This window comes from Besnoitia besnoiti, chromosome III (genome assembly GCF_002563875.1).
Source record: "Besnoitia besnoiti strain Bb-Ger1 chromosome III, whole genome shotgun sequence".
In the NCBI taxonomy this organism is placed as follows: domain Eukaryota; phylum Apicomplexa; class Conoidasida; order Eucoccidiorida; family Sarcocystidae; genus Besnoitia; species Besnoitia besnoiti.
This window is the reverse complement of record NC_042358.1, coordinates 2,760,868-2,782,079: the sequence shown is the minus strand read 5'-3', so window position 1 is coordinate 2,782,079 and position 21,212 is coordinate 2,760,868. Positions and strand designations below refer to the sequence as shown.

The 21,212-nt window shown below is 53.6% G+C and overlaps 2 protein-coding genes across 2 annotated transcripts; both read left to right on the top strand.

Moving 5' to 3' along the window:
• Positions 1–467: 467 nt before the first annotated feature.
• On the top strand, positions 468–17,923 carry BESB_046870 (uncharacterized protein; the record flags this gene model as incomplete). The annotated part of the gene is made up of 24 exons (XM_029363138.1): positions 468–1,182; positions 1,785–1,859; positions 2,369–2,539; positions 3,312–3,566; positions 4,291–4,371; positions 4,869–4,934; positions 6,195–6,770; positions 7,106–7,186; positions 7,661–7,714; positions 8,381–8,431; positions 8,974–9,096; positions 9,695–10,126; positions 10,774–10,854; positions 11,433–11,492; positions 11,752–11,889; positions 12,907–13,320; positions 14,047–14,127; positions 14,821–14,877; positions 15,213–15,305; positions 15,692–15,946; positions 16,360–16,467; positions 16,880–16,987; positions 17,407–17,539; positions 17,833–17,923. 24 exons carry the CDS (start codon positions 468–470, stop codon positions 17,921–17,923), a joined length of 4,299 nt encoding a protein of 1,432 aa, XP_029220504.1.
• Positions 17,924–19,197: 1,274 nt separating this feature from the next.
• Positions 19,198–19,707, top strand: BESB_046860 (uncharacterized protein; the record flags this gene model as incomplete). Its single annotated transcript, XM_029363137.1, has 1 exon — positions 19,198–19,707. The coding sequence occupies one exon, from the start codon at positions 19,198–19,200 to the stop codon at positions 19,705–19,707; it is 510 nt and encodes a 169-aa protein (XP_029220503.1).
• Between the last annotated feature and the right edge of the window lie 1,505 nt (positions 19,708–21,212).

Sequence of the window (21,212 nt, the reverse complement as noted above, 5' to 3'; positions counted from 1 at the left end):
GAATGCCAGCTTGCGCCGGCTTGCTCTAGGACATACATGTGGTACAGGCGGACAGCGGCTCGACCGAGAGGCGTCTGTCTCTTTTCCTGCTAGCCCGCGGAAACCTCTGCAGGCCCCCGCCTCGTGAGCCCTCGGATGCAAGAGCCCGCGCGCGCTGCCAGCAGGGGGTTCGCGGGCGGGGACCGGACTGACGGAGCGCTGCCCCCCTTCATGAAGCTTCGTTCGCATCGAGACGGAGGCAACGACGACCGCGTTTCTGGTGACCCAGCTCATTTTCGAGTTTTCTGACGCAATTCTGCTTGGCGTTGCCCAGGTCCCTCATCGATTCCTTCCGAAAATGAGGCTTGTTGTGCCTCAGGACTAGCCAGTGCGGACTGAGCAGTGGTCTACGTCCGTCGCGCAGGGGGCCCATGTTGAGTTGCTTCTAAATCCCTTTGAAGAAAGCAGTTCTTCGCTGCGGAAGAAACATGGCAGGAAATGGAGGCATTTCGCTTCTCGGGTCGGAGTCTCTCTCTTTGCCGGACTCTTCGGTGACGATGGGAGACCAAGGCGAAGAACAAATCGGGAAAAGTCCCGCTCTCCTGATGCCGACCGGAAGCACGTCGGGAGGGCCGCATGAACAGGCCCTCCTGAGAGAGGAAACTTCCAGAAGTACACGCATTACAAGAAGGAGTCGGAACCTCAAGAGGGACGCGAGAGTTCCGGCGGCTAGTGGCATGGCTTCTTTGAAAATCGCAGCACTCATCGCCGCGGTGTCCATGCTTCTCTTCCTCAGGGGCTACTTTCTGCGTTGCATTGCCCCCTCTGTGCCCTTACGGTCTGCTCCGTTTTCTCGCTTCGTCTCACCGTCTTCGTTTTCTCAAGCTAGCTCCTTGCCGGGCGCTCTTCTAGAGGGGTCCTCCGTTTCAGCTGCAGCATGGACTAGGCGGCTCTCTGCGGGAGAGCCCACACCGCCTCACCCCTCCTGTGATGGCGGAAGCACGGACAAGGAAGGAAAGGAAACCGATGGAAGCCAAAGAGGAAAGAAGCGAAAGATACCCACTGACGGCGATCCTGCAGGTTCCTCAAGCGCAACGTCTGGCGAAGCGACGAGGAAGAAACGAGCCCGCGGTGGGCGCCGTGGTGCAGCACGACCGGAGGCTCCGGAAGAGGAAATAGAAGACCAACCCCCCACAAAATCAGGTACAGGGATGCCCGCTCTCGCCCGCGACACAGCTTCACCGCTCACTCATTATATATGTATCTATATCCTAACGTCTATAATGGGTACCCCCTCAGGGACGCATAGTGTTGAGAGAAGTCGGACACAGTAGCTGTCGGATGGCTGCATGGCAGGAAACCAATAAGTAGAGGCACAGTGTGCGACAGAGGAACCCTCCATTCCATCCCTTCACGTGTAGTCGTCGCACGCTTTCTCTTTAACTTTTTACTTTTCAAGGTGCCGCTACCTGCGCACTGACCGCACGTGGTGAGCCGGCATTCCATCAACTTATTCGCATAAGTCCGACTGTAGCCACTATTATTGTCTTCAGAGCCCACGGTTCAGAGACGGCCTCTATGAGTTTTGCATGTCGTGCTGTTGAATCGCGTCCTATAACGCGCAGCCCTTGTACGCATACCGCCGACACCATCATTGCCCGCGTCCGGACTCCTATGTCTTCTGCACGTTGCTTTTCTCGCTCACACCGCTCGGCCGTTTGACCTGCCACAAGTTTCACGTCTGACTAATGCATGCGGCGGCTTCCTGCGTGTCTCGGCTGTTTTGATTGATCTTCTATCTGCAGGGCATCCGCTTCCTGAGAGGATGAAAGAATCCGGGGAGACGTTACCAACGCATCCCAGCTCACTGCAGCTTTCAGGTACGAAACGAACTCGCCGGCTCTCTGCCGCCAGCGCCACGTTCGAAAGTACGCTTTACTCGTTTGTGGACTGTGGTTGACTGCAAGAATCGACCTGGCAAATGGGTCTTCCGCCACGGTTTCAGATCGTTTGGTTCGGGACCGGGAGTTGTCTAGGCAGAGAACAGGGACGACCTCGCTGCTGCGAAAAGGGCGGAGGCGTCGAGTCTCTTTCAAAGTCTACGGTTTTCTGTGTCGTGGAGTGGCGCCGGTTGTGTAGAGACGGCAGCGGCAGCATTCTGTATAGTGACACCGTCTGCGGCCCACGTTTGATTTCGAGAGCACCGATTCACTTCCTGAATAGATCTCAGTTATCTTCGATTTTCAATCGCGTCTACACTGATTCTGGGATTGCATCGAATGCTGCATACCTCGGGGTTTGGTTCTTCTCCAGCCTGCACCCTGTCCGCCCTTCGCTCCTACACTTTGGTCATTCCCTAGGCCTTGTCGTTGTCAATTGCCATGCACAGAGGATCAACACCCGCTCATAGTGGACCGCATGACCAAGGAGGCCACGCAGAGGAAGATACTCCTGAAATCGCTAACGGCACGCTTCTTAAAGGGATATGAGTACCAGTGGAGCCTCCTGCGTCACGCGGTCTTTAATACATTGTTGGTTGCGCGGATGAACAGTTTTTTGCGTAAGTTCCGTGAGCCATGCGTACGTCCGGCTTACGTACGCTTTTGGACATTGTGTCCGTTGATCTTGGACGCCAGAGGAGTTTCACGCAGGCCAAGAATTGAGGTGCAAGGCTCACCCCAGACATTTTATAGACGACTTTTACGCCATCAACCAGTTTTACTTCCACAAGGATGTGAACAAAAATCTCCAGGAGATAAGCAGAAACGGTTGAATCCGTCCCCCAGCTGATTGAAAGACAGAATCCGCACTAGTGCCTCGACGACGGAGGTCTGGCTAATGCAGCGCTCTGTCTGCAGCCTCCCTTTGTTGCCATGCTGCAGCCTCGTTCGTACACTTTACTACCCGTGTCCATGTCGTTCGCAACAGTGGCGATTTGATGGCCTACCGATTCTGCGAAGGAACGTTCCGCGTCAGCTCCCACCTGGTTTCCTGTCATGGGCAGCTTTGGCTTCATATGCCAAGGCTCAGGTGCCGGTTGATTTGCTCCCTTGCGCAGATGCACGATCTTCCACTCCTACTGGATCAGCTGGCGAGGCCCTTTCCTTGGAGGTGCCTGAACAGCTAACCTGGCTTACACTTACTGAAATCCACGCTCCTGTTGCCGCGCTCCCTCCGCGTCTGTTCGGCTGCACCGAACGCCGTGTTCCTGGTAGTACTGTATTCCGAGTTCTCCTACAGCTCTAACCTCTGTCAGCTTCCGGTATTGATAAATCCTGGGGAACCAGCATTTCTCCGCTTGTCCTATCGCCGTGTGAGGGTGTTCTTTGCAGGTTCGCACGGTATCCACCCTGTGACAGGGTCGAGAGGAACAGCTTTCGGCCGGAAGATGTGGAGGGCCGCCACCGAGCTTCGCCTCGAAGTGCTCAACGCGATGCACGTCCTGGAAGCAAACACGGCACCACGGAGCGGAATTGAGGCCATTCTTCTCTTCGCTGCTGAGCGCTCTGTCGGATCAGTGTCTAATATTCTGGGTGTACTACAACCTGCACCGACGGCAACAGATGTGGCGCAGGCTGTGAGCCGGAGTACGTCGTCGTTGAGACCCGCTCGTGCGCACTATGCTAGATTTACAGTTCTATGGGTGGAAGTCACGGTCTAGCGTTCCTGAAGCAGGTCTTCAAGCACGAATACCTGAGAATGGGCACCGGCGCCGAGAAATGCAGCTTGTGAATTGCCCTCACACGCAGAGACGTAGCGGAACACACGGCTTAGTGGACACAGATGAGTCGGCACTTTAGTGGATGTGCGGGCGGCAAGCTCGAGGCGCGCGCCGAGCGAGACAGCTGCCATCGACTTGTTCACGCAAAGTGGCGAACAGCAGAGGTCCTGCTGTCACCGAATTTCAGGTAGCCGCGCTTGACAACTCTATTTACGCACGCTAGATTGTGACCTGGGCTTCCTCGCATTGTACCTTGCTTGCACAGAGACAACTGGTCGATATGCCTGCTTGCACTCTGAAGCGGCGACTAGGAGACTAGACGGTAGAACAGAAAGCAGAGGAGCTCCAGCGGGAGGGACACTCGCGCGTGGTAGACATTGCACGAGAAGTTACGCTGTAGTATAATTTTCTATATATGTACTTGCAGGAGTCTGTCAAGCACGTTTCGAGGGTACATTTGCACCGCACGGATGACTCCCTCGGTTTCAGCTTGTCTTGTAATTCGAATATTGGAATCGTGCTTGCTGGATGCCCTCAGCTCTTCTATAGGAGCGACGCTGTTTTGTGATTGGCGCCTTTCACCTGTGCAGGAATGCAAAGCTACATAACGCGCGCTTCGGTCACACACGCTTTCCGCTCCTGGTTTAGCGCGCACCCCAACACACGACAAAGTAGGCGTGCTGAGCCCTTCCGTGTCTCACCGTGTGTGCTGGGATCTCTCTACGTCCTGTGGTAGTGTAGCTAAATCAGTGCCACGTTCAACTTTCGTTCGTCATTCCGCTATACTCACCAACGCTGCTGGTCGACTCCCTCTGGCCTTGAGTTTGTTCTTCGCCGAACGCGTGACTAGTGGGACGGCTCTCCCTCCCCACTCTGCTCTTATTCCTGCCGAAAGCGTTCGGCATTCCCTTCTGTCTGCTTCACTCTATGTGACGGCTTTAGTTTCATTCGTAGGCGAGCCTTTTCTTCTTCAGGCATTCCACTTCCACAAATCGTCTGCGACCTGCCTTCCCTGTACCTTCTTTCTGAGGGGCGCTCTCGAGATGTGCGGTGCCAGCGGGCGCAGGCCCTTGGTCGCCTCTTCCTGGCCTCCTTCCCCGCCCAGTGTACCGTCAGTGCATGGGCAGTTGCGCGCAGTCCGATTTTCTGCACTGTTGGTTTTCTTTAGGTATACTGGTAGACGGCGGCATGCTAGAAAATCTGATTTTCGGTGCACCACGCACCTATGTACCAGGTAAGCTTCGCCTCGGGGAGGGTCGCTCTCTGGACGGTGGAACGGTAACGATATTGCACACTCTTGGCGAGTTCGCAGATGTGGGAGGAAATAGTTCGCCTATGCTCTTTTAGTTCCTAGTTTTCTGTGCATGTGTTCGGACATGAGGGCGTCGCCCCAAGAGAAGCTGGATGTGCAACAATGCAGGGGTCGCCACTGAGTGCTGTTGAGAGACATGCGGAAGGGTCGAGCAAGCGGGTCGGCAGCTGCATGTGCGTTTTGCCTCTCCGCTGTGGATGAATGCTTACCGGATATACAGGGATGAGATGGGCCGTGGAGAATGGGTCTAGACGTCCTCGCAGATTCTACACTCCTGTTAGTCACTACTCGTCAATGCTCTCGGACGTTGAGCCGTTCCTCCGAGATGACCTAAAACCGACAGGTGCGTTGGCGGGCAGAGCTGCGAAAATCCGCGAAGATATGAATATGGAACATCCTCGACTGATAAGCTTTTGCTCGCGAAGATGCGACAGCGTGTATCCACAAGAGGAAACAACCCGGGCAGGGCACACTCACCACCACAGATACAGAAAGGGTTTCGCAGCATGCCACTCTCGCTTTCCATAAATAAGATAAACCATAGGGGGCATTGATAGCTGACGAATGCTCGAGCGTGAAAGCATTATTCCGGTAACCCAGAATTGCGGCTGCACGTGTGTGCACTGAAGCCTTCTCGTGGCAGATATGCATGATTTCTTCTTGTGCACACATGCCGATACCTATTGACATGCAAGCATACCTGCAACTTGCAGACGTGATCTCAGTATTGCTTCCACCTGCATACCCATCTGCTTACCTTTTCACATTCGCCATCAACGTCAAGCAAGATCTCGGGTATCCACGAACCTCGTTACCTGTGTATTTCCATTCAGTGATAGGTGGTTTTATCCGCGGCGGCTGACACCGGTTTCCATCAAGTCCCCCGTGCGCCCGCTTCGGCCGTTACAGCGTGGCGCATCGCGGCCACAAGTTGCGTTTGCATCACTCGCTTCCGATGTGCTCGTGTCGCATAGCGTTTGAGTTGCTCTGTGATCATCTTTGCTCGTGACGCGCTCATCCGGTGCAGTGCGTACTGAGACACCCTCGCTTGCTGCTTGGTGGCTTTCCGTTCGTCTTCCCGAAGCACGAAATCACAGGCCCTAGAACGTTCGTCTTTGCGGCGCACTCCCCTCTGTATACTTTGCCGTGAATTAGGTTTTGTTATGCTTTGCGCTCTTGCAGAGGCAACACTGAGAGAATGGACCGCCGCCCGAGAGAATGCCGCAGCCACGAGCATCCGAGTATTGAGGTATTATGCAGCCAGTTGGCAAGCGGACCCCCAAGGCGACGCAGTCCCCGACCGTTTACTGCGGGCGTTACTACAGGCAGACTTTGGCTCTGCAGTCAGCGCATATCTCGCTCCGGAGGAAGTCGCCACGTGGCGCGATGACATACAATCCGGCGCCCCAGAGGCAAGCTATCCTGTGCCCACGGGCGACGGCGATGATGACATGGAACATGCAGATAAGGCTGAAGAGCCATTGGAGCCCGGTGAAAGTCTGTTTCTGGAGGACGACGAGAACTTAACTGAACTGGGAACCGGCGAAGGTGCGAATTTAGGGTCATCTTTCAGACAACAACTCGAGAGTTTATCAGCAGGCGTGTGGGCGCGCTGGGGTCTCCACGGCCCCCGCAGCGAAACAGTCCGGGAAGCGTTTTTGAGTGCAGCGCTGACCAAAATGGAAAAAGAGTTGAAACAGACAATGCAGAGATCGCGCGGAGACCCCCCCCTGCAGCAGTTGGAAGCCCTGGAAAAAGGTAAGGACAGCTCACTGCCTGAGCGCGACACCAGGGCAGTACAGTCCAGCGTATTCGCAGGACGGGGGCTACATGGGCTGCACCTTCAAACAGAAAACAGCTAGAAAGCCGCGGCGACAGGGAAGAGGCGAGCGCGACTGGACGGCCAAAGTAGCCGACTCAAAGAGACGGGCGCCGCGTCTGCACGCAGGACAAAACCGCAGTCAGCAGGCAACCAGCGGTGTGCTGGAGCAGCATCGGAAAAAAAAGCATCAGCCAGAGACACTCTGAATCCGACATAGGGTTCATGACTTCTCTTTCGCGCAAGCTGTATACTTGTATTCTGCTCTCTTCAGCATTCGTCATCGAGACCCAGATGATGGACGTTATCGGCCTGGCCAGGGGGGTATTACAGCGAAACCCGGAACTTCAAGAGCGTAAGCTAAGAGACACCGGAGATGGTTCACCGCCCCTTTCTGATCTTTGCTTCATCCCAGTGATTCCCTTCGGCCTTTTGCTATAAGCGTATCACGTCGGCCGGCAGGTCTTTATGGTGATGCGCTGTTCGCCTGTCAGGCGTCGTCACTGAGAACCCCCTCGGATCTTTCCCTTGGCCTTCTCCACATAGCCGCGTTTTGTGTATTCGTTCGTTTGTTGCCGCATATGTACGCCACACGGTGCCCGCCGGTCAGATGTGCTGCATGTGTGCGCCCTGCTGCTAATGGCTTTACATTCTGATGGGCAACTTCTTTTTGTCAGTCGTTTGTCGGGTGCTGAGAAGACGACCATCACCCAACGAGCGCCACACTTCCTCTTTATGAGCGTTACGTATCTGGCGGTTGGCTTTCACCTGCAAACGAACGCCTGTAAAACTCCTGCGAGGGTGGTGCTGTGCCGATGTCGGTGTTCAGTTTTTACTTCCGACTCCGAGTTTCTGCAAGTGCTCTCAACTAATGCTATCGAAGGTGGGTCTCGATTGCTTGCGTGGCTACAGGGGCGGCTCCGGGGGGCACCTGTTTCGGCCTTGACTCTTCGTCTGACTGTTTCTTGTGCGTTTCGGCCGCTTTTAGTTCAACAGATAACGCCATTTTTCTGCGAGAAAGCAAAATGACATGCCACTACATGCAGCCATGTATTGTTTTCTCGCAAAGGAATTAGATAATTCATGTGACGGGCGAGCCTTTTGAGTTCGCCGAATCCGTAACAAACTACGGCGCACTCTCACGCTTTTGCGGCCGATGAATGACTTCCGTGCGTGTTGCGGACAAGTCCACCAACGCAGGTAGCATACGTGAAGATGAAGATGTAGTTGTGCCTTCGAGGACGGTAGCAGTGAACACGTGCATTTCAAAAGTGTCTGCGTACCGAAAACCGATGTCTGAATGCGCGTGAAATGTGCTTCAGTCCGTCAATTTGCGTATCGGTGTCTCCGTAAAAAATACATTTCGACGTGCTCGCGTGGCTAAGTTGGTTTCCGGCAGAGTATCCGCCAAATGTGTGAAAACGCTTCTGTATATGCTGGCCTCGTGATCACAAGACAGCTTTAGCGGGTTATGCTGGTACTATCGCTCCCATTTCACTGCCACACGGGCCGTCACGTTCGCCGGCTTGTCTTTCCCTTTTCTAAACAGGCATGTATGTCGATGAGCCGCCCGACCCCGGAAGTGACAGTGACGACAACGGTAAACGATGCAGGCGGGAGATTCCTTCAGCAGCTACCAGTGTTAATCCAAAATTGTCTGTCGCCATGCCGGTCATTTGCCGGCTGTGCAGATGCATGTGTGGTTGCCGTCGTGATTTCAGTTGTATTCCAAGGATGAACATTTTGGAGCTGCAGTGTCTTCCTGACCTCGTTTCACCTTCAATCGTTAGACATAGGAGCAACCCGCCCAGTCTATTCGGACAGTATGATTGGCGCAGGTCTACCTTTGCCTGCGTAGACGTCTAAATACGAGTCACCATTTGCACGCCTTCCCCACTGAGTTTGCGTCCATGCGCTCTTCTCGGCCCTCAAGGCTCCCGGAGTACACGTCAGCCCGTGCTTCGTAGAATTCGGGGCGGTAGGAGTTTTTGTGGGCGTGTTATGTGCTGCTAGGGTGGTGAGCATACGGTGGTGCATTACGTCCCATCTGGAGGAGACTTGTCTCGTTTTTTGTTGACGCATGTGCGCTGCTGATGGCATCACGTACGATGCGTCTCGATGCTGTTTCGTCGGAATCTTCAGGTGACTCCATGTCTTCCGTCGATAGCGTGCAAGGACCCGTGCTGCAGCACGATCGACTTCCGACACCTGAGTTTGAGGAGGCGTTCAGGGACCTCTTCGAACAGATACAACCGTCTGATAGGGGTGAGAGGCATATCGGGGGGCCGTCTGTGCATTCACATAAGCGCGTGCGCAGCGTGCAGCGGGCGAGGCCTTTGTGGAGGATTGCTGTCGTTCCCACAGGCACAGCATCCACAGCATCCGCGGGTGTGCATCAAGCACGCCTGCTGCGCTCAACAAAAAGAACTGATGAACGCTTCCTGCCGCCAGTCGTATTTGCCCGTTGACAGTGCGCCGCGGCAGACGAGCCAGTCGTCCTTGTCCGTCTCTCTCCAAGTTTGGCAGCACCATAGACGTGCACCATCGGATAGCCGGCGTAATGTCCTGTGTCTCTGCGTGCACGTGTCGTCGAGTGAAAGGACTCATGTCGGACTTCGGTTCTGGTTCCCCGGTTCACGTGTCATAGTCAGTGTTGCCTCGATGCGCTGACGGGTTACCCGCCGTCCGCAGCCGTATGGTCGCAAACAACCCGTCCGAGCAGAGGATTGTGTGCCATGTCAGATGTGTCAGGGCACCGATATAAGTGGCTGTCATTCTTCTTTCGGAATCACTGATTACATCTTTGTGGAATTAGCTACACAACATGGTTGCGTGCTGTAGTGTTCTGTGTGACGTTGTGCAGCGGCTCTCAACCAAGTTCTACGCTACCAGAAAGAGACCCTGTTCCCCAGGAACGCTGAGATTTTTGACTCTGTTTGTCGTATGTACATGCAGTATCCCAAATCCGCCAATATCCTGAATGCTCTGCTTCTGCACACGAGCGTCCTCGAATTTACGTCCCTGCAGCTTCTTTTCCTGGGGAACCACCACAACTTTGAGAGCAAGAAGAGCGCTGTACTGTTGAGAGAGTGCACTGCAAAAAAGAATCTGACCGAAGAGCTGATTACGCGAGCCGCGATTATGATCACTGGCCAGCCTGCATCAGTTGGAGCGCTGAGGCACATGCTGCAGGATATGCTGGTTGAAGTTGTGTCGGGGCATACACAGCGTCTGACGGCTGAATTCAATCAAGATGAAGGAGACCTCCCGACGCGCCAGGCACTCTTGTTTCAGCGTACGTGAGGCCGGCAGCAGACGGCGCTGGAGAATCTCTGCAGGCAACATCCCTCCCTCTCGCACCCCAGCACATGCGAGGTCATACTGCGAAGACGTCCACGCATCGTCGCTTTACGGCGCATGGACGAGTACTTTGCATCCACAAAGGATTCTGTCAAGTAGCGCTCACAAAAGGATCGCGGAATATTAGCTCCATCTTGCCGCCCGTTCACACATAGCAGTTTTATAAGCAGCACAAGTTTCGGGAATACTCTTTGCATTTGTTTTCATGTACGCACGAGTTGAATACGATGCATGACTCACACGCATGTCGATGCCCTGTCCACTACTACATGAAAGTTGATGCTTTGGTGTTCTCTCTACTGTAGTATTTACGCACTACCCCTCGCGCGACCGAGTCAGCATCATGTTTTCGGAGCGAGGATTCACGTTAGCGAATCCTGCTCTGCTGACAGTTAGGAGTGAAGTGCCCGGTGTGTCCCGCGTCACCAATGATAGTCCCGTCCAGCACACTTGCTCGATGCACCTTCTGCCACATTCCTTCCACAATCCCGCCTGAGGCAACCGCATCTTCCGGGATTGCGGCGGGCTCGTAGACGTGCGTGCATGTGCAAATGGATACCTGTTTTTTGCTTGTGAATTCAGGCGTCCGCCAGATTGTCTCCTCGGCGGACCTTGTGGGCTTTGTAGCGCGCTGGCTGGAAACACATCCACAAGTGACTCACAGTGAGAGATTTGAATCCCGTTCCTCCTACTGTGGACTGTAACTGAGTCTGCCCGAAGCCTCTCTCAGCGGAGACAAGGCCATCGTTTTTGATTTTCATTTGCCTTGTCCTCGTTGGAGAACACACAGTGGTCTAGCGGTCGAACACGCGTTCTTGGCTATAGCGCCATGGGCAAGTCAGCACTCCTTCTCTGTCACCGTTCGCTCCGTATTCATGCATCCCTCATGCTCCCCTGAATCTGTATCGGCCTTATCCTCATGCAAGCATTATCTCGTGGGCGCACTTGTCCGAGTTGTAATTTGCTGCGCTGTATGAGTTGCGGCCGTGTTTGTAGTCTGCGTATTACTTACACATATTTAAGTTACTCGACGTTGTCCTGTCGAGCGTCGTGGCGTTACCGGCCCAAAATGCGTACAAACTAGGGCGTATAGAGGCAAATCGTTTAGTGAATCATCGGCTGCCCGCCACAGGATTGTTCCTTTTATCGCACCACGTGGCGCTCATAATCGTCCATGGATCCATACTCGGATATTTCGTCTTGCTGTGTTGGTTGCGCCTGTTCGTTCTCTACACCCTCAGATCTGCCTCCAAACGGGCAACTATTCTTCATTATTCCATCGCTGATGCCGTGGCAACGAGGTACAGTGTGGTGTTGCCCATCACAACACCATGGCACTAACGGAGAGCTGCGTCATTTGACGCTTACACAGCCGGTGCATCCAGGCTTTACTGGCAATGTATTCCTTTAGCTGACTTACGCGAAGTCGCGGATGGTGTCCTGCTGAGTTTTCGCTTGCACCCGCCCCCTCATAAAGGGGCTTGTTTGCAACTGGTACCACCAGATTAGCTGAGAAAGACTGTCCACCGTGTTGCCAGCGTGTCGATTGTTGCTCCTCAGGCAGGGATCCCTTTCTCCCCGGGTCCGCAGATCGATCGCGGCCGCAGAAGAAGTACCACATTTTGTTCGCGGCCGGCGATTTTGCGCAACTTTCCCCGGTGGTTCAGCACTACTGCTTCCCAGAAGATTATCCCCCGGGTAGGATAAGAGAAAGGTCAACACTTTCTGAAGGATTTTCTCGTTCTTCAGTTCCAAACCATTATGCACCCGCTTGTTTGTCCAATCGCCTTCAAAAATAGGTTTTTCTATCCCACCTTTAGGCACAGTTAAAACTATTAATTTTCATAACTGTGCATATCCTAGGTTGCGACGTTATGCCAAAAAAGAATACCAGGTACTTCCTTTTTGCAAGAAAAAGTGCTCTACCTACTAACCTGTCTTAACGCTTTGTGTCTACCAAGGTTATCAAGAGTTGCCGTGTGACTTGTACGCCGACACGTGGGATGGTCGTGCAAAATGGTATTCACTTGCGAGATGCCTTGCATAGAGAGAGCAGGTCACGGTCGGCCCCAGGTAACCACCGCCAGCCTGGTACTGCATGCCACTTTGATTCACCTGCCAGTGCCAGGGATAAAATAGGCACATACTCCTCCGGTGTGTCTAGCTAATCATTCCCCCCGCACTGGTCGCACGTACAGCCGAACGTGCTCACGCAACTGCACGCACGTATCCCTCATGAAAACTTCACGGCCCTGCCTCGTGACGGCACGTTTCTTTGGCGGAGCCGCGATCGGTCTAGAGACTGCGAAACGGTGTCAGTTAGAAAGCACGCAGAAGCAGACACGATTGTCCATCGTTTCCTTTTGTCTGCCCTCCAGCTGTCAACTTACACGTGTCCCATGCATGTGAAAGGCCACCATGGTTGAATTTCGTAGCGAGACTCCACGCAGGACTACGTGGGCTATGGTCAGTAGTTGCTGAGTGCGAATGCGCTCCGCTGAGAACTTGCATCCTGCAGTTTGGCGCGTACCAGCACCGATTCGTGAAGCACAGTGAAGCTGTAAGACGTAAGCGCCATCTTGCGTGGACGCCCACAGGGTTCCGTATGCGTTGCTCCTGGCAGTGAATAGTAGCGCATATCGGCGCCAACACTGATTCCAACAACTCATTCATGACTCACTTGTGATTTTGCATGCTCTGTCAATCTGCCTTCAGAGGACCCCCACGAACGAGAGAACTGGACTTCTGTGGTGGGGAATATCCTCCAGAATATCAGGACGGCAGTAGTACGGTTCACCACAGGTTTTTCGGAGGCTCCAGTGGAGCGGACCGGGACCCTCCTGCGTAGGGTTTTGCGCCTAGATATGGAACTGGCGCGAGTTCACCATCTGACCCGCACCCATCCGGAATTGCTAGATCGCGGATCTCCGCTACACAAGGTCTACGACGCATCGGTCCGTACGTCCGTGGCCGCGTGGGAGCGCATGGGGATATTCGAGCCTGTTGCGACAGCTGTGCGCTCCGAGTTACTGGCGTTCCTCCTGCAATCGAAGAATTCTAAAGTCAAGCCAGCTCTGGTTTTAAAGATTCCTGAGCTTTTTTCTTACCGAATTACACAGCAACGCTCCGGTAAGGACCGTAGCACACAATATTGAAACAGGTGGGGAAGACAACCAACGTCGTAGCCGCAGACCCCGTCAAGGCCGCGATGCACCTGCCAAAGTCACATGATCTGCATTGAGGGTACTGTCGGCAGTCGCCGCATACGCCCTCAAAAATTGATTTGAGAGCGAACACTGAGCCAGGTGTCCACCGCATTCAGTCTCGCGGTCCGGCAATGACACCGAATGTAGCCATCAAACCACGACGATCCAGATATATCGTCATTGATATCACATAAATATGAGACAAGCCGTATCTCTGTCCATCAAGTGACTGCAGAGTTCGGCCTGCGCAAGTTTCAGGTTTTGCGTTTAATTTAGTTTGCAAGCATCATTACAATTACGTGTTATGTACGCGTGTGTGTCTGCTCTAATTTAACTTTTGCGTTCACATGGTTTCCATGAATGTAGACGTCACGCGTTGTGTACCGTGTCAATCCGTCAAGGCGTCGCTCTCTCGCATACGCACATATGAGAAAGCTTGCGTGTACACGGATAAATACCAGTGCGCTTATGGTTGGCTCACCGCCTTTGGTACCGTATAAAGGATGGCCGCATCATATTGGTTTGAGCTCACTTCTTCGCATGTTTCGTCTTGACGATCTGGCTAAATTGGCATGTGCGTCGGAAGCGGCTGCTTGTTGCTTCGCTTGTCAATCGAATACCGACTGTCCTGCGTTGTTTTTTCCTACAGATGTGCACCGCAGCCTGAGTACTGTACCGTTACTGCAGTATCTACATCGCTGGATGGAAGCGAGGCCAGATATAGCCAACAGTAAGGTTGCATCCGTGGTCTGTGTGAGTTGTTAGCGTAGGGCGGTGCCTGTGCCCAGTCCAGTATATTCCCAGTAGCGTTAGGGCACTATTGCAGTGCCGGAGCGAGTGGGTGTCCTGACGCTGTTGCTCCGTATATCGCGGCACTCGCTTGGAGGCACATGGCAATAATAATATGGTGGACGGCTTCAGCAAAGCAACCCGATAATCGTGGAATGCAGTGCCTAGCGTTCCGCGCGCGGTGCTCATTGTGCAGAACTCTTTCAAGCAGACACCGGAGATCAGGCAAAAGACATGTCAAGAGCTTCAAGCACAGTATTAGCCAGCGTGTCTTCAGCTCAACATCGTTGTAAACGCTACAGGGCCAATGTGCCATTCACGTGGGGAGTATCACTTTACACTGTTCGACTGTCGGCGTTTGTTCGCGATACGTAGAAACAGGAGTACATCGCGTGTATGCACGTTTTCGCACCGTCATTATTATGGTGGGTCTTCATCTGCGAACCATGAGAACGCTGTCTAACGCTCTCTCCGTGTCGCACTGCGAAGACGACGCCTAAACGAAACATCATTCCACTGATGGTTTTTTTGAGCAGGGTCATTGGTGCTACTCCCTGTCCTGCCGCTTACGCAAGTGGCCAGAACTGTACTGATATCCACGGAGTGGTCCTTTGGCTCTATGCCTTTGACGCAGGCCCGTGGATTGCGTCGGACTCTTCGCTGGTGGCAGCTGTTCAGGCACTGGGAGCAGGTAAGGGTACCAGTCTTTTTCGTGGAAGGCCTGCTGGCGGGGGCGTGACCGTGAATGATGAGATCAAGCAGACCTGCATAGACAACAGACAAATGACTTAAAGGTGATGTTACGTGGCACGAACACGGAATCGCACGAGAGCGTAATTGTTTTCCAGCTTGGTCTGACAGGAAGGAAAGATCTACGTTGGGTTATCTCAAAACCACCTGTTTCATCGACGGATGTACATGCTAGCAGTCGTGGTTTTGGACTCGTTCCTGGTTGAGCTCGTCGCAGAGTTACTCATTTCGCAAAATGAGTTCCTTTTCGCATGTTGCCATCCATCTGCATTTCAGAGCTTGTTGCCGATACGGTGTTTGTTCATCCAGAAAGCACAGTGACCGAATCACCTCTGCATTTATCGTCCTCACTCGTCCCCGACTACGGAGGTACGGTCGCGGACAGGGCTTTGCAATAGAGAGCCATCCCACATTGCCTCTTATACCACATCATCGTCAGCCTCCTCTGCCGTGGTGTTTCCGTGTGCGTGGTATGACCGTCCGTCGTAGTGTAGGTACTACATCATCGCGTAGTGTAGGCGTGGAACAAAAATTCTAGCCGGTGAACGAACCCGCGAAATGCCACATTTTGTGCTCGTTCCTGCAGCCAACGCTGGACAGCTCGCTCAGAAAAGGACCACACACAGTGCTACGGGGCGACTTCTACCATAACTTCCACTCGCGTTCAGTTATATTGCATTGAAGGTCACCTACTTATGCAGCGCGTCCCTATCGTTACAGAGAACTGTATGCAGATCCTTCCGGTGCTCGGTCAGGCTCACTCACTTTCATGCGTATCTGCTGCGATAGTACCCAAGCTCCGCACCCCGGAAGCTCGTTTCTCGCAACTCCTAAAGATTGCTGCCGGCCTTTTACCGATGCACCTGCCTCTTCCTGCGCCCCCTCTTCGCTGGCACCTGTAGCTGCAGAATCGCCCGACAGAATCCCGCTGGACGACGCCCTCGCAATATTTGGATTGACGGACACGGAGCCAGCCGACGCAGCCACAAGCGATCCAGCTGGAGATGACGGTGAGGGCGGCGGTAATGGGAGATACCGGCGGCTGCTGACGCGCGCATCCAATGTGCAAGGATATGCGGATGGGGCGAACGTCGTAATCGATTGAGCGGGCGAGGCAGGGGGTTCAACGGCTGATGATATATTACGATCGGAGCTAGGACGCCATGAGGCCTTGCGCGGCCTAGCCGACTGGCTTCGCGTTGGTTCGGGATCGATGTACGGGTTCACGTTGTACTCGGCATGTGTTAGTTCATGACGTATGGTTGGGGGTTTCGGCAATCTTCGCGCGCGGCGATGACGGAGCTTGAGCAAACGAGAGTCCGGAGCCCGGAAGGTGTGCTTCAGCGTTGGCGTAGCACTGACGGGAGGTTCTTTCCGTCGACTTGTTGTGATTGCGGAGCACTCCCCTTGTTGGCGCGTGTAGCTGCAGAATCGCCCGACAGAATCCCGCTGGACGACGCCCTCGCAATGTTTGGATTGACGGACACGGAGCCAGCCGACGCAGCCACAAGCGCTCCAGCTGGAGATGACGGTGAGGGCGGCGGTAATGGGAGATACCGGCGGCTGCTGACGCGCGCATCCAATGTGCAAGGATATGCGGATGGGGCGAACGTCGTAATCGATTGAGCGGGCGAGGCAGGGGGTTCAACGGCTGATGATATATTACGATCAGAGCTAGGACGCCATGAGCCTTGCGCGGCCTAGCCGACTGGCTTCGCGTTGGTTCGGGATCGATGTACGGGTTCACGGTGTACTCGGCATGTGTTAGTTCATGACATATGGTTGGGGGTTTCGGCAATCTTCGCGCGCGGCGATGACGGAGCTTGAGCAAACGAGAGTCCGGAGCCCGGAAGGTGTGCTTCAGCGTTGGCGTAGCACTGACGGGAGGTTCTTTCCGTCGACTTGTTGTGATTGCGGAGCACTCCCCTTGTTGGCGCGTGTAGCTGCAGAATCGCCCGACAGAATCCCGCTGGACGACGCCCTCGCAATGTTTGGATTGACGGACACGGAGCCAGCCGACGCAGCCACAAGCGATCCAGCTGGAGATGACGGTGAGGGCGGCGGTAATGGGAGATACCGGCGGCTGCTGACGCGCGCATCCAATGTGCAAGGCTATGCGGATGGGGCGAACGTCGTAATCGATTGAGCGGGCGAGGCAGGGGGTTCAACGGCTGATGATATATTACGATCGGAGCTAGGACGCCATGAGGCCTTGCGCGGCCTAGCCGACTGGCTTCGCGTTGGTTCGGGATCGATGTACGGGTTCACGGTGTACTCGGCATGTGTTAGTTCATGACATATGGTTGGGGGTTTCGGCAATCTTCGCGCGCGGCGATGACGGAGCTTGAGCAAACGAGAGTCCGGAGCCCGGAAGGTGTGCTTCAGCGTTGGCGTAGCACTGACGGGAGGTTCTTTCCGTCGACTTGTTGTGATTGCGGAGCTCTCCCCTGGTTGGTGCTGGCATTTGCAGATTCATCTGACAGGATCTCGCTGGATGCTGCCCTCTCTCTGCTCGGACTAAGCGCGGGTGTCATGCCGGAAGACGACAGCGCTGGGAGACCTCGAGCAGACGATGGGCACGACGGAGAGTCATCGTTGGGCCGGTAACAGCTACGGGCCTTAAGGAGCTAACCTCAGTAGGTCAGTAGTCCACAGTTCATGTCGTGGAGAGTAGTGCATCTGCTCAATCGTCAGCTGCACAGGCAAATAGTCCGGTCCTTACGGTGGCACAATCGGGGCGTTCGCTGCTGTTATAGTTGCTTCTGCGTAGCGTTCCTGCGGTTCCTAACCTGGGACGCAGGTACGGCCGCATGCTAGATTGCACCATTCCTGAAGTGGGTGTTTCCGAGCCTTGCATTAACAGTATTTTTTTGTTTCCGGGTTGGTTGACTTTCAGGCATCCTATCCCCCGCCCCGCGCACCCACCCTCGAGTAGACCGGAATTGGAGAACGTGGCGCTCATCCTGGTAGCGAAGCCGCCTCGTTAGGGTCCCGATTCAGACAGGATATAACGATCCTAGTACTAAACTTGTAATATATAGGTGCAGTAGACATCAGGTGTGTATTCCGAGAATATGTTTATTTTGTACTGATGTACAGTGAGCACGGGAGACGCTCCACTGATTTTTTTATCCTGCATCTATATTTTGCTTTGTTTTTGCTCGTCGGGCTGTCCTGTATGCTGCGGCTTGTTGCTGGAAGGGTATCTGTTACGCGGGAGCGGTTGAAGGCTTTTTTTGAGTGGGACGACGGAGGCGGAAAAGGCACAGAGACCGCACCACAATATGGATATGAGCAGTGCCAACCTCGTCCTGCAATGTCGTGGCCAAGCGGGGATCGATGCACTCTAGGTGAAGTCCGAAGCTAGTTTTATGATAGTGCCCTGGAGGTTTCACATGCATCCGTGCATGCATATGTTTTCTGTGCGGACTGGCAGCGTCCTGATGGTGGTAGGATGCACCGCTGCTGGGATGCATTTTTTTTGTGACATGAATGGTGCATCAGCGTTGCGTGCACCAGGTTGGCGGCGCTCCATTCAAGTCTCTATTTGTCTATGCGTAGGCATAAGCATCTCGTCTTCCCCAAAATTGTGAGTGCATGGAGGCAATCCCAACTCCTCGTCAATCACCAAATTCCACACCCAGCAGGGGGCGTGCGATGGGGGACACATGTAACGCCGCCATTTGGTGACAGCCAAGCTCGTCGTCTAAAGTCACTAGTCCTTTGCACGCCACATTCCGGCACCAACTCCTTCACCTGACAACTCAAATATTTGCTACCATAAAACCCACACTCCACTGAGTAATGGAATTGGAGCATGCAAGTGATGAACAAACTGACCGTAAGTTCTCCCTCTCAATTGTGAAAAGAAAACAGAACTTTTGTAGTTTTTAAAGTGATGCGCGTGCACCACAAGCGTTAGTACCTTCTGGAGAAAAGGCCAATGAAATTAAGTGTTTCACATACCCTAGAGGCGTTAGATTGCATAGGTGATTTCTACATATATTTTTGAAACTTGGTCTTGCGCAATCTCGTATGGCTGCTTGGTCGTTTAGTGGTCAGATCTGTTATTTGACCTGTACGTGTGCGCCAGATTCGTTCAATAATCCAATACACCAACGACTTAGACGCCAATATACAATTAATGTGGCCACATCCCGATGATGAATACAATAACCCCGTAGGCATGCAGGCAAAAAACATCCATCATGTGAGGGCGGGCGGACGTTTGAGCGCTGCCACCGGACATGCTGCCAGTGCCATGATAGCTGATGCGGTAGTGGGGCCGGCTGCTGTTCGCCGTGTTTCCGATACCCCTGTCAAAATAGACAGTGCCGATAGCGAGACGGTTCTGGTGGAGTCAGGTCCTACAGGAGTGGCGATGCGGTTGGATCTTCGGACGGCGCCGACGCCGGCACAACCCGGAGAGGATGCATACTGGAAAGAGGTCTATTCCTGGTATGCAGATTTCTCGACCGCCGATGAAGGTGGCCTCGAAGACGACCCCATGTCAGAGTACGAGGCGGGCGATCTGACCACATCCTCAAGGGATGTGCAAGAATTGGCAGCGCCTCTCGACCTTTCTGTGAGTGCAGCGGGCCCCTCTAGAACACAAGTAGACCTCACAGCAGCAGAGGAGACTCTGAACGACAGGGAGACGACGTGGTCCTTACAACCCGTGTCCAACTTGCTCTCTCCTCCGGCAGATTCCGGGGAGCCGGCAGTTCACGGAACTAGGGGTTCGTGCTTCTTGGGGGGATCGAAGCACTGAGTTGGAGGCCGCTGGGTGGTTCTGCCCGCCACGTATCAGTGCCGTTGTTGTTTTGAACGTATGAACACTGATAACTACGCTGTTGTTATTCGATGGTTGGAGGGGGGTCTGATGGTCACGGGCTGAGTGTATTCTCACACATTCTTCTGTGTTGGTTCATAGCATGTGGGAAATGCGTTGAAACCTCTGATGTTTGTTGCTGATATTCTTGCGCATTGATTCGTGACACTTATTTATATAGTCGATAGGCACCCAAGACTTGTTCTCTTGATACGGGATACATACTGACTTATTCTAGTGAGACTGAATCCTGTGCTTGCTGGCGAATCACTCCACCAGTGGGAGTCGCAGAGGCACCTTTAAGAAACCTGATGGAACGCTCTTGTATCCGTTTGCAATGAAGTAACGTGACGTCGGGTATAATTTCTGGGAGGAGGGTGCAAGAGCACACAATATTTGATTTATCACCGTAAACAAGGCCATGCGCGATTGAAGCAACGAAGGGTGAGGCAGCATGACATTGCAATATGCAATATGCACAGGGTTCTGATGTGCTTATGTTAGGCAGGGTGTGTCGCCTGGCTGTTTTCTTTTAGTGAAGTCGAGGTCAAGAAAACGGTCACTGCGCGTTTGCCTATTGCGTTGTGGGATGACTCGTCCTGATAGTGTCGCCGGAATACATCTAAAACGCCGCAGCGAAACGTTCGATATCGCTGTGTTCACTATGCTATCCAACTGTCGTCATGTGTACTTGCGGGTTCTTTTGTTGTGATGAGACTTGTTCTGTAGCGGCCGAGGGATGATGTGGTACAGTTCACATTGGTCGATCGGTGTTTTGCAGCCTGCAGTGGATGTGCGTTGGTGAAATTCACTTTGGTTGGCACGTCCAACAAACTCGGCCTCGACACCAGACGCTTCGTCGAATCTTGCATGCATTCGCGCCAGTGTTACAGAAAATCGCTTGAATGACGCAGTGTAAAGCCCACTGTGAGTCGCCGTGAATGCTACACGGTGAACTAGTGCACGCTCACGCTCGGGGTACAAAATCTGCGGATACGTACGACCCGGAGCAGGGGGGACAGCGCTTTCTGTTGCTGGAAGTTGTGAATGACGAAGCACGGTAGCGCAGAAAAAGCAATCAACTTCCTGGACGCCGAAGAACCCTCAGACGTTGTCGGCGTCTTTCGGTGCATGGCGACGCCTTGGGTTGTTGAGCCTTGCCACAGGCGTGAGGTGGTACGATTTTGTTGAATCGCTAGCCAACCACAGAATACGTCGTGTCAATGTTGATGCTGCGGAAACCCGCAGCAGTTGCAGAGAAGACTTGTTAGCGACATGCGCTCGCAAGGGAGTTCCTTAATGAAGGGCAAGTGCGACCCCCCATCCCTCTCCCGCAGTTACTGCTGAGCGAATGCAGCAAAAATCAATAAAAGGTCATTTACAAAATAGAGAATCTTTTAATTTGACCATTGAAACATCATAATTTGATTTAAAAGGTTTAATAT